Here is a 13,600-nt window from a genome sequence, read left to right on the forward strand (position 1 = left end):
TCATTCTGGCATGCAATTTCTTTAATCGTAAGTCGTAACTACACAAAAGTAAAGCTAAGCATTACGCAGTAATTAGTCTTGAAGATGCGATATAAAGAAATTTGTTAACCTATTGCACTCATCAAATAAAAGGACAAGGTTACCCAATAAAGCTGCGACTCATCGTTGTAGCCCAAGAGCCAACGATATCGATAGTCAGACATTATTCATTTTATAAAAGCTTAACATTATTCATTTTATAAAAGTTTGCTTGTAAAACCCTATAGAGGCATAAGAACGACCGGCAACTATGGATTTTCGGTCGCGGTTACTTAAGGAGTTCCAGTTCTGAAGGTCTATCAATAGTTGAGCTTTACATTTCATCGAAGGTTACGTAGGGCGTCGGAACTGGTACCTCCTAGAGTAACCGCGACCGAAACTCCTTAGTTGTTGGTCGTTGTTACCTCTAATAGGAGTCATATACCTACAGTCAAACTTTCAGAGTTATAAAAAGACGATAGTCTGGCAGTCGCTGGATCTTACAGCGGGCTACATTGACACATCACCTGTGGCACCAATTGATCAACAGCTGTTAGGGGTACCTAAACAGTCTACGATGCAAAACGTCAAATCTTTGGTTAAAGTTAAAAATGGACGCCATCAAGATGCCATATTTAACCATAACCATAGAGCTCGACAAGGTTTTGAATGCACGTGGCGAAAAAAGGAACTAACGCTGTCATCATACAAAAACGCCATTTTTGACAGTTCTCCTTTACCAGCAGCGCCCCCGCCCACTTTTATTTATAACCTTGTTGGACTAGCTGTCATCTGTCAATTTCTCCGGTCAAAGTTAAGGTTAAAGTAAAATTTGCCTTAACTATATCCATAACTTTAACTTTAACCACGCCTCTGGTGCAACCCAACCTAATGTTTTTAAGTTTTAACTGACTTAAAAATAGGAGGTTCTTTGTTTGGCTGTAAACATTTCTTATACTTAATATTTTAAGATAAATATTATTTAAGTCACTTTTTTGTTAGGGTGACAGAAATTACGACTTTTTACATGCCCATTGCCCATCCGACGCGTGAAACATATTTCTTGTCAAACAATCAGGTAATCAGCCTGCGTTGAGGGCCAAACTTAGAAACAACATTTTTCCAATGCGGGAATCGAACCCATGGCCTCCGAGTACGATCTCCGCTCTAAACCACTGGACCACGGAGGCGCTGCAGAGCAGGGTACTCAGGCCTCAGCTAATTGCGGAAAAGGTTTCTTTCAAGTTATACGAGTAGACTTCCGGGTTATGAGCCCGTAGCCACCAGCTTATAAATGGAGATTATTTGTTGAGGCTTTCTATGTCGCGTAGTTTATAGTAAATGCGCTTGATTTATTTCAGACAAACATACAAGTTACAACTTCATCGTGAATTTCGTACTAACTAACCAGGAAATTGTGAGTTGACTGTTTTAGAGACTTACAATAATTTATATTTGTTTATGTCGATGACTTACATAAACGCTCGTAAACATAGTGGAATATAAAAATATTAAAGAAATTAATATTTTTAAAATTAAGAAAAATTTGAGTTAATTTTGTCACTCGGAAAAAATCTTAGTCTTTGTAAAAGCAGTAAAATATTTTTTTAATTTTTAAGATAATGTAGTGCAATCAAATAATCCTATATTTCCTATGTTAGGTATGTAATTATACAGCTTTAGTATTATGTCGGTACTTTTACATTATGATTACAAAGGTACCTCAAACTTTTTGTATTCAAAATAGTGGGTACCTAGTAGTTTTATATCAGTCTAGTCATTAGTGCGTACGGAAATAGTTACGTTAGTTCTAGTAATCATAAAAATTACTCTCGGTGAATCCATCTTTAAGGAAACGATTACAATTTGTAATTAAAAACTAATCAACGAAATCAGAAGATCGCTTGTTGTGAACGGAAACATTACGTGAAGATAGGACACACCTAAGAGAAGTTCGTTAACGGTTCATCGAAAACGAAAGAACGCGTAGGGCTGCCAAAAGAGACATTCTATACGTTAAACTGTTAAAAATGCAATGATTCGTGCGAAGTATTCGATTGGGAATGTAAGCTTTGTCAATTGTGAAGAAAGCCGAAGTTTCACAGTACGGTTTTGAGTAGTACATCTCTTTCGTGGTTACTTTGGCAGACTTCTTGCAATCACCTATTTAGCATCTTAAAAGCTAGATTCAAACTGCTTACGATGCGAAGGCCAAAAGTCGACTACTAATGGTTTTACAGTATTTTATACTGCCACTTGTGAAACTAGATGAGAACTTTGCTTCGCCTTGTATCGCTTTAATACTCGAAGCTTTCTTCACTACCTTACTCTGTTAGCTTCACAACTAGTGGACACATCACACACAGGAGGACAATTTCTCGCGTCTGGCAGCCCTGAGTGAATGCTCGGAACCTGTTCGTGGACGCGGACTCAGTGCTCCGCCGGCCGCTGCGCCGCTGTGTAGTGTAGTGTTGTGCTGTGATGTGACCATGGCCAGCTTCGAAGACCTCGCGTTTGACTGGTCTTCCCTCTGCCAGGAGTGCCCCGAATGCTGGACGCCCTCAGGTCAGTGGAAACATTTTTATGGCAAAAATTTGTTGGTATTTTTTGTGGTACCTTATCTAAATATTCAAGCGTTAGGAGGACAGGTAGATTGTAGACAGAGTAAATAACAGGAATAGGTCGCATTCAATAGGATTCGTATTCTTCTAAATTCTAAAGAGTGTGAAATACCCTCTTTTCAACGAGAATTTTTCAGTTAAACTGTGTTTCTGTAATGGAAAAACTGCAATTTGTCAACCTACCTTATAATTAGTCATCGCGTGCTGTTTTTCTCTAATTTAAAATGAATAATTGATCAAAATTCCGGCCTGCAGTCATGTGTATTTATATATATTTAATTAGGAATTAAAAACTAACCTTGAGCATGCAATGTAGGAAATATAAAATTTCAAAAGACAGACTTAATTCTCATAAATATGACATTATGAAACTAACGCATCAATTGCGCTCACAAACTGTTACTTAAACGGTTCAGGGTTAAAATAAAAGCACTAAAAGTTATATGAGCATTTGGGTAGCAGTCATAAAAATATAAATTGAGTTTTCCCATCAGATGATCGGGCTGCATTAGACTGTTATATTTTGTTAAAATTTCCATTAAAGTTAAAAAAAAATGGCAGGGATTTTTGTTGGTAAGTATTTAAAGTTAAAACTTAGCCTAATCGTTGCAAATATTTCAACAAGGCAAACACATTTAAATAACTGTTACATTTAACACACGTTAAATTTTAATAGATACAATAATGGGGAAATAAGATTTGCCAAAAACAAACAATATTCTTATCATAGAAAAAAAAAATGTTATGAGTTATATATCACAATACCCACATGGAAAAATTAGGAATCTGAATTCAGGGAGGAAGCAGCGACAGGAAATATTACAAAATCGCATTCTGTTAGAAAGCTATTACTACAAATTAATGTTAAAGGATGTTACAACCACTATTATTATCTAAGTTATATCTTAAACTATTATCCAACTTTTACTACATAAAACCAAACAATGACGTCCTTCAAGGAATTCTTGGTTTATCGTGTTAAGGCAAAACAATTAACACAGGATATTAAACATAAACACGCATACCATGACTATGTTGATATTATGTGACGAAGTCTATAATTTATCTTAGAATATCAGCTAATATGTTATCCAGGTGATGAAGTAAATATGTTTAAAGGTTTGTTAAATTTTTAAGGGAGAAATGAGTAAATGTCCGTATGCGGTATGTCACAAAATGTTAGTTATCGTGTTCATCCACTCACGTCTTCAATTACAAAGAAGAAAAGTTTGTTTGTTTGCATCGAATGGGTTCCAAAACTACCTGGCCGATTTTGGTGAAATTTGGCTTAGACATAGATTAGACCATGGCAAAGGATATAATACTTTTTATCTTAGGAAAATGAACGATTACCGCAGGATAGTGTAACTCGGGCGGTGTTGCACACGACTTGTAGTATGTAATATTATTTAGTACAGCATGTGTATGGTAATTGGTAATGTAATAATAGTTATGACCCACGCCTTTTCCTGTACGTAGGCGGTAGATGACAAAAAGATTGTGATCCCGGACTTAGAAGCTTAGTATAGGTACATAGTAAAGTGTCATACAAAAGGTATTTTAGCGGCAAAATCTTGTATTAAATCATTGTTTAAAGATTTTGAAATTACACGCAAAAAGCAAACCATACATTAGTCTATTATATACCGCAATATTATGTCCTTTCTCAGGGCCCGTTTACTCATTTGTTACTTCACTACATTTTGTAGAAACAGATTTTCCTTCTTTATCGTAAAATTTTAACAAAATCTGAAACTGCTCATTTCAAATTTAATATAAATATTTTAAAACTACACAGATGCGTTATGACTTAATATTATGTTATGATAAATCTAAATATACATTTTTTCTATGTCACAAACTCTGATATTATGTTACTGTAAACTATTATCTTCTTAAGAATTTGTAAACTCTCAGAGGAATTTCAATTATAACACAAGTCTAGCTGTACACTCCGTTAAAATTATTTTACCTCGGCGTTCCTTTGAGTGGTCCTTATATCTTTCGCATAAGGTCCTGCTAAAGAACTGTCCGTATGTAGGACAATTGGGCTGAGATAACCATTAACCAGTAACCATGTGGTTATACAGACTTCATGACAAAAACGTTGCAGTGTATGCAACGGGCTATGTCGTTTGTCTAGAGTTTTTCTGTAAATGGAATAGATCGGGTAGGCCAAGACAATTACCAATTACGGTTTCTCTTGAATATTTCACTTTTAAAGTTTTCTTATTATTTGTGTCTTAACACTCTCTTAATTTTTTTTAATGAAATAAGGGGGCAAACAAGCAAATGGGTCACCTGATGGAAAGCAACTTCAGTCGCCCATGGACACTCGCAGCATCAGAAGAGCTTTAGGTGCGTTGCCAGCCTTTTAAAAGGGATGGTAATAGAGGAGGGTAAGGAAGGGAATAGGAGAGGGTAGGGAAGGAAATAGGGGAGGGTAGGGAAGGGAAAAGGGTATGGGATTGGGCCTCCGGTAAACTTACTCACTCGGCGAAACACAGCGCAAGCGCTGTTTCACGCCAGTTTTCTGTGATCCCGTGGTATTTCTCCGGTCAAGCCGGCCCCTTCGTGCCGAAGCATGGCTCTCCCACGTCTAATTATTTGTGACTGAAAATTTATTACCCTTAAGGCTGCGTTTCCACCAGAGATGTGTTGCGAGGAATGTGTGAGTTTGAGAACCAATAGAATCGCTTCATTGACGTGAGCTTGCCATGACATCGCTCAGCGCGGCGATGCTATTGGATCTTAAAAACATATTCCTCGCAACACGTCTCTGGTGGAAACGCAGCCTAATTCCCAAAACATGTGCATCGGAAACATAGCCCTTCCCTGTGTTGGTAAACGACTAACACTGTAAGACCGCTCCTACTTAGTAAATTTGTTATCATAATCCCCAAAAATATGTTGTAACATAATCTAGTAGCCTTATTACACAGGTTTATCCAATTAGCAACATATTAAGGCCAAAATACTAAAATACTAGAGACCATCGTCATAATACTGCCCGATTTTTTGCCGTCGCTTTTCGCCGAAATTTTAGATATCTTTAGTTAGCAGAACAATGCAGAATCACGCACTAAACTTATCTCTACAAATTTGGTTTGAGCTTTAACCAGTACCACAATATTAGTACCTACTGTATAATAATTACATTAATGAGGAAATTCGTGGCACCAACCCCAACCACATCGTTCAATTTATGAGCAGCATTGGGTTGGGGACGGAACTCTAGTGCGAAGGAGTCACAATAGATCCCTATGGGTCGCAGTGACGTCAGGGCTACAGCGACCTGCCTTCTTGAAAAAAAAAATATTATAAAATGTATAGAGTGATGATAGTGTATAATGCGGGCTTGACCCAGCCGCGGGCCAGTAGACATCGACGCGCGCGCGCCTCGCCCCCAGAACGCGCCGTTCGCCACCTGCAGAGACTGTACGGCTTCAATATTGTTGCCTTAATAATTTAAGCTTATTGATCATGATTTTATATGCTCTAATGAGGGTATTCTTCTATGCTATATTATAATAAAATATGGTGGTAGTAACACTACGCTCTTTATGATTTTTTGTAATTATAAGTTAGCACTTTCAACTTTTGGTAGTGGTGATTTTATGAATGATAATGATCTCCTATTTGTACAAATACTGGGTATTTAGCATGATATAAATACCTAATAGTACGTACAATGATACTATGTTACGAAAATTACTCGGTCTAGACTCGAGTTTAACAATACTCGAGTCTAGGCCGAGTAGTTTTCGTAACATGAAACTTTTCTTCTACAAATTGTATAATACTAAAGTAGCTACTACTTGACGACTACTTAGTAACTATTTACACATTTTTGCTCTACTAAGTACTACTAGTATCTACAACTAACCTACATTTGCACATTCTATCGGCTAGCGGTAGGTAGATACCTAATATAATTTAACTGTCTAATAAATTATATGGATCTATTTTAAATTAGCGTTGCAAATTCATACAATTTAAATTTGTGCAAAATTTCTCCATTTTGTTTATGTAAAGCAAAGGGTGGTGTTTATTTTAATAAAAGAAAGTTCCTTATTGATCGTTAACAAATGTTTGTTAATTAGTAGGAGCCGGTTGAGCTTCTTACGAATGTTGTCAATGAAATGAACAGGTTTCCGATTTGTTTGTTTTATAAAATCTCCGTAATGTTATGTATAGTTGTAAATATTTATATTTTGCAAAGTTTTCGCTGGACTTAAGCAAAGTTTTTAGTTTCCTATTTATAAAATACAGTGCTTTGGTATCCTAGATTTCTGGTCAAATGATACTTCTAGAGGCAGTTCCCTCTTTTCGCTTTCCTTCATCGTACGAGCATTGCAGTGTTAGGTGGTATGTAACAAATATATGTATATACCAGTTACCATCATACCTGACATTGGACCATGAATATTCATAAATGCCAAAAAGCCCTCAAATATCCTTAATAGCCTACAAGTGTTTATCGATATACCTACGGTAAACCTCATTTAGCCCAGTTAAACTAACTATAGGTATAGTGAACTAGCTCAGTAGTTATTACTAAACATAAATTGTATATTATCATACAGATACAAAGTAAGATAGCATGTTTTTACAATCACTAACTAATAAGTATACTTGTACTCCGGTACAGGTGGTCGCGTGTGACAGACGGACAGATAACAATTACCGCCGTGAGAAGTGCCGGCCGAACTCTAATTGTTCACTTATCCACAATCTAAATTCTAAAGCTATGGTGTCTGGAATCCGCAGAACCAGGGAAAATGCAGGGCATAGAAAATGGAACACTGTCGTTGTACAATAAGCCTATAAAAACACATTCACACATACATACGTCAATTAATGTCAATGTCAAAAGTTGATTACCAACATTTGCTGATCTTATTTCTTGGTATTTAGCAAGTTGTACTAGCATAGATACTTATACTACCACTAGCCGTTGCCCGCGACTTCGTCCGCGTCAGCAAAATGTGATAAAAAAAGAAAATAAAAAAGAGAGACATTTTCCCCTTCCTTACCCAAATAGTAACGCCAATACTGTATAGAAAATCTTAAGGATAACGAATAAGAGTAAAATTATTATTTTTAAACAAAAATTGAAACCGATTTTCAAGGTAAGGACAAAAGTAATTTTCTTAAATGAACTATAAAGTTATTCATAATTCATATTCTGTAGGTACTTAGTATTTCTGTTCTCAATCTTCATAATTTGAAGTCGGTACCAGTCATATAACTTGCAGTTTATACGTGGGAGAGCCATGCTTCGGCACGAATGGGCCGGCTCGACCGGAGAAATACCACGTTCTCACAGAAAACCGGCGTGAAACAGTGCTTGCGCTGTGTTTCGCCGAGTGAGTGAGTTTACCGGAGGCCCAATCCCCTACCCTATTCCCTTCCCTACTCTCCCCTATTCCCTTCCTTACCCTCCCCTATTACCCTATTCCCTCTTAAAAGGCCGGCAACGCACCTGCAGCTCTTCTGATGCTGCGAGTGTCCATGGGCGACGGAAGTTGCTTTCCATCAGGTGACCCGTTTGTTCGTTTGCGCCCTTATTTCATAAAAAAAGTTATATTTTGTCATGGAACTGGTGATTAGGTTAGTCGGTAGTTGGTACCGACTTCAAAATAATGAAGACTGAGAACAGAAATACTGAGTATCGAATATGAATTATTTAATACTTTTTAGTTCATTTAATCTAGATCTACAAAAAAAGCGGTAAATTGTACATAGAAATTGCGCTAAAGTTAGATGCTACGGAGTAAAAAATTATGAAGATTGAATGCAGAAATAGTTGACGCGTCTATGTGTGTCCCAAAAAATATACAGGAGTTCTCTCTATATCTCACGAATTGCAGTATCAGAGCACCACTTTCGTAATCATTGTACCAAATTCGGGTTATTGTACCTCTATAGACAGTAAACACTAAATAGCAACAAAAGAGTTTTGAAAATCAGTCAACAAACGGTGGAACAATAATATAATCAAAGGCAAGATTTTTGATAATAATGTGATGATTCATGGCATGATTATAGCGATGATGATGATTAGTATTATTGACACATTGACATAATAATATGCTTTTAGTTGTTGAAACAACGCCAAAATTACCGAACATTTTCCAAACCAACTAGCAACAGACTAGTTATAGCCACGATTAAACTACCATGGTCTTAACCAGACCAGTTCAAAAAAAAAAAAAAACCGAACATTTATCTATAAGGATACGAGTACAAGAGTTCTCTACAGTATCTTCGGAACCAGGGTGTACTTCGGCGCAAATTCTTATTTTTTGGTTAAACTACCAGCTTAAAATACTTAAAAAAAACGTAAAATCACTATATGTTTCCATATAAATTTTAAGGAGTCCTGTCGATTTCTCATGGATTGCATCATCAGATCACCACTTTTGTGATCATGTTACCAAATTCGGACTACATCTCATACAACAACAAAAGAATTTTGGAAATCGGTCTACAAACGACGGAGTTGTCCACGAACCAATATAAAAAAAAAAACTGAAATATATCCTCCTCCTTTTCGGAAGTCGGTTAAAAAGTAGCCTAAGTTATGCCTTACTACATCAGCTATGTGCCAAAAAAAGTCCCGTCAAAATCGCTTCAGCCATTTCAGAGATTAGCCGGAACAAACAGACAGACAGACATACAGGCAAATATTGTAAAAAATGTTATATTGGTGTATGTACCTTATATACATTCATATGCATCTAGTAAAAAACGGTTCTTTCAATATTACAAACAGACACTCCAATTTTATTTATATGTATGTATGTATGTATGGATTAGTAGTTTCAAAGCAAAGTTATAATATTTCATTTTATTATAAAAAGTTTGGACACAAATCTCGTTGAAATTAGCATATTGGCCTTCTGCTACTTGTCTGTCTTTTACACATTGCTAATTTAAAAATAAAATAAAATAAGGGTAAAGGGAGCAAACGGGTCTCATGATGGAAAGCAAGCACCGTCGCCCATGGACACTCCCAAGTCCCAACATTAGAAAAGCTGCAGGTGCGTTGCTGGCCTTACTGTTGGTGACGACAGTTCATTCCAGAGTTTTAAAGTGCGGCATAAAGTTAAGATTTGCGTCAAAAGGTTCGTGAGACTGAAAGGAGTGTTGTTGCAACATTTCGGCGAGAGAAAAAGATAAGTAGCGACAGATCAATGTACGGATTATACGTGTATTTTAACAAAAACAAACAAATCAACTTGTGACATAATATGATTAGATTAGCATTCCTCAGATCCGGTGAATTATGTCACAGAGTCACCATGTGCGGAAATGCACAGTTTGTGCGGTCGATATTATTGATTGCCTTTCACATAAAATATATAGTGAATAAATTAATTGGCGAGTATTGTATGGCAATTGGCAGACACTGACATATAAGTACTACGTTGGCAGGTAAATTTTTTTTCTGTTTTATTTCCAATTCATACTAGAATCAACGCGCGTGATTTTAGAAAAAGCATCAGCGCGCGCCTGTCACCTGTCTTTGTGTCTGAGTTATTAAAATGGTTAAAAAACTAAGACCTGCTAGTCTGAGCTCTTTCATATTATAATCATAACATTATACCTACATAAGTTTATACTACATGCGATCTATAGGTGTCATTAAATCCATATAGGCAGTTGAAATTATCATAATAACGTATTATAATAGCTTGTTAGATATTTCTAATTCCTTAAATATACTGTTCGTGTGAATCTGTTACTATCTGAATGATATAACCGTTAGAGATTAACTAGGAGCGTTAACCTTTTATATTTTATCACCTATTGTAAACTATCTTTTAATGTACATCTTTCTATGATTATATAAATTTAAATATTTCAATTTTCTTACTTAAATTATAAACAAACAACGTTCTTTTACGTACTTTTTATTTTTAAATGGCTTCCAAACCATTTTCACCTTTGCATTTTTAGTCGATGTCAATTATAAATCTACTCATGTTATCACTTAAATAATAATAATAATATAGGTTGTGGACAAACAAAATTGATCTGTCTGTCTGTGAAGCATCACCCATTTGATTTTGATAACATTTGGTAAATGAAGACCAAATTTTATCAAGGTCAAAGAAGGCTTATGGTAAAAAAGCCCATATAAGTACAAAAGTAGTATAAGTACAAAAACATAGTTCACAGTACTAAGTACTAACTTGTATGTGGTAAAAGAAATTCTAAGTGTGAAGTAAATGTGATAATTAATGATAATATTATGTGTAACCTTGTCTACTGTGTTTGGTGTTTTGTAACAAAAGAAATCGTGTTGAACTATGTCATGTCTACTAAACATAATAATATTATGGCTTCTGTGAGGTCACTGACCGTCAAGAATTAAAAAATTAAATGAAAATTTACAACATTGAAATTACTTTAAAGATTTCTTAGGCCCACTTGCGCCAAAACTTTGAGTTAAATAAATAACCCGGGGCTTAATAACTCAGTGTTAACGTTTTTAATTTTTAACTCATACTACATATTGCACCAAAAGAATTTATCCCAGAGTCAACTAACCCGGGCTTATGTCATGTTCATTCGTTCTTTTTACATCCAGCCAAATATAATAGAGCGAATGCTGAATAATTTAAGGCTCTCTCTCGCTCCACAGTACTTTAAATAAGGCTATCTCCTTATGTCAGATTTGAAATGACACGTGGTTCTATGTCGCATTGTGTTGTGAATTGTGATATTTTGTGCAAATAAATTAAGCGGAAAATGATAAAAATTGGGAAGACACACTTGTGTCCAATGTTTATCTAGTCTACCTATTTAAAGGAGTTCAATAAAGACGCACTAATCCAATGATATTATTATGAAACTTTGGTAGGGAATTACTTTGTATGCTCATTTGTATATTGCAATTATTTTCAATTTTATTTAATAAAAAGAGAACAGTTTATTTTTCTAGACGAAATCTTCGATGAAAATCTTTGTCTCTTTGTGAGTAAATACGGGGCCCTAAACAGATCGGTCCGTTCTACAATCCTTCTGTAATACAAGTCCGAAATAATGTATTCGATAATTTCTTCATCATCATCAGATAACAACCACTGATCATATTTTATCATGGTTAAACACAAAGTAAAACCGGTACCTATTACTGAACACAACAAAGTACATAAGTCATAGCCGAAAAATCTCAGTTTTGATATTACTAACCCAGAGTTAGTTGATTTAACCCTCCGACATCGGTGGGTTAAAATTTTAAAAATTAACTCTAGGTTAACTCCTAACTCTTAGTGGTGCAAGACATGATGTGAATTTAAATTCGAAGTATAATTTAACTCAGAGTTAAGCGTGTTAACCCAGTCTGGCGCAAGTGGGCCTTAGTGTCTTAGTTCCCCTTACTCTCTCTCTACGGGAACAGTGCATGTTTCTTGTAGTTGAAAAGTTATATTGGCTTATTATTCTGCGGATATAACTGTTCAAGCGAAAACCGCAAAATATGCAGATTCGAATTTGTCCGCAATCCACATTCGTTTCCTAGTTAATTATTGATTTATTATATAAATACATTTATGGTTACGCAACTCTGATTCCTAGCGAAATTGAGATTGTAGAATCTGTTCTAATAAAATTTATCAAATTAGGAAATGTCTTCGGCTTGCGCAATTCACTTTCGAGTAATTAATCAAAAGATAAGTTATTTAACGATACTCTGTAATCTATAGTCTATGCCTCATTATACTCTATGAGATCTTTTACACTATGATTTAATCTATTGTTAGTTAAGTTTCCATTTTCACGGCTCTTAATTAGCTTAATTGGCTGTTTGGTTTGAACGAGTTGTGTCATAGTTTTTAAAGGTCGACTTGGACTTGAAGTCATCATCATCAGACTATTGCCGTCCAGGCAGCAGTCAATTATGTCTGTTAGGCAGTCCTCGTCTATCCGCTGCCATCATCTTTAAGTCTTTGGTTCATCCAGCTGCAGGTCATCCTAGGCTACGTTTGCCTTATCGTGGTCTCCAATACTTGTCTGCTCTACCTACCTTCTATCTTTCTGCAGACATGGCCGGCCCAATTCCCCTTCAGTAATAATTTTGAGCTCATTTTAAGTTATTTTTGTTTTTAATAGCAGCTTTATTACTATTTTAGATACTATACTTATTAAAACATGATAGCATCACTTACCAGAGAAAGTTAGACAGGGGCCGCGGTTAGAAATAACATAAAAGATAAGCCTCAAAAATATTAACGATTAAAAACAAATATGGTGGTATGCGTTGGTGTTATTATTTAAATTTAAAATAAAAGATCACGACTTACAAGAGGTTCACATAGTTAAATTAGTTATACTAAGTTTATTTGAGGTTATAATAATACATCACGAATAAGGAGATTTTCACATAGTACAATTCGATATACCACTAATATGAGGTTATTTAGGAGGTCAATATCAACCTAAAACGTAATTTGGTAATTATTTTAACCTTCGATCTTGCTTCTTGTTCTGTGAACAGTAAGGCTTCTATTTAATTTTAATAGGTACCTTGAAACCTCTATCCAGATCTATGTAACATAATTTTATTGATAAAAGATACTCGAAGCGATTTTCTTAAGGTACAATTCCGTGCATCGCGATCGATCGCGGCCACGCGCGGCCTACGACTGTCGTCGGTCGCTCGCGACAATAGTCAGTGTATGAGAATTGAGAATGTATGGCACCGCTTCCGAGGCCCGCGACAGACGCGCGCGGCCGACGACCGTCGCGAGCCGCACGTAGCTTGCTACATCTATACTTATAAAATTACATGTCCTGACTGACTGACTGATTCATCATCGCTGAGCAAAAAGTGTAAAAGTTACAGCCACGAAATTTGGTGAGTAGGGTTGTTTTATTAAGTAGACACCCACTAAGGAAGGAATTTTGAAAATTTTACCCCGAAAGGGGTGAAATAAGGGTTGAAAGTTTTA

The 13,600-nt window shown here is 35.8% G+C and overlaps 1 protein-coding gene across 1 annotated transcript in view; it reads left to right on the top strand.

Moving 5' to 3' along the window:
• Positions 1–1,801: 1,801 nt before the first annotated feature.
• Positions 1,802–13,600, top strand: part of LOC121731660 (cerebellar degeneration-related protein 2-like) — a 90,478-nt gene continuing 78,679 nt past the window's right edge. Inside the window, exon 1 of the mRNA XM_042121217.1 lies at positions 1,802–2,583. Coding sequence (XP_041977151.1) covers positions 2,508–2,583 — 76 coding nt within the window. The 5' untranslated portion in view covers positions 1,802–2,507. The remainder of the gene's footprint in view (positions 2,584–13,600) is intronic.

Source organism: Aricia agestis, chromosome 11 (assembly GCF_905147365.1).
Source record: "Aricia agestis chromosome 11, ilAriAges1.1, whole genome shotgun sequence".
Taxonomy (NCBI): domain Eukaryota; kingdom Metazoa; phylum Arthropoda; class Insecta; order Lepidoptera; family Lycaenidae; genus Aricia; species Aricia agestis.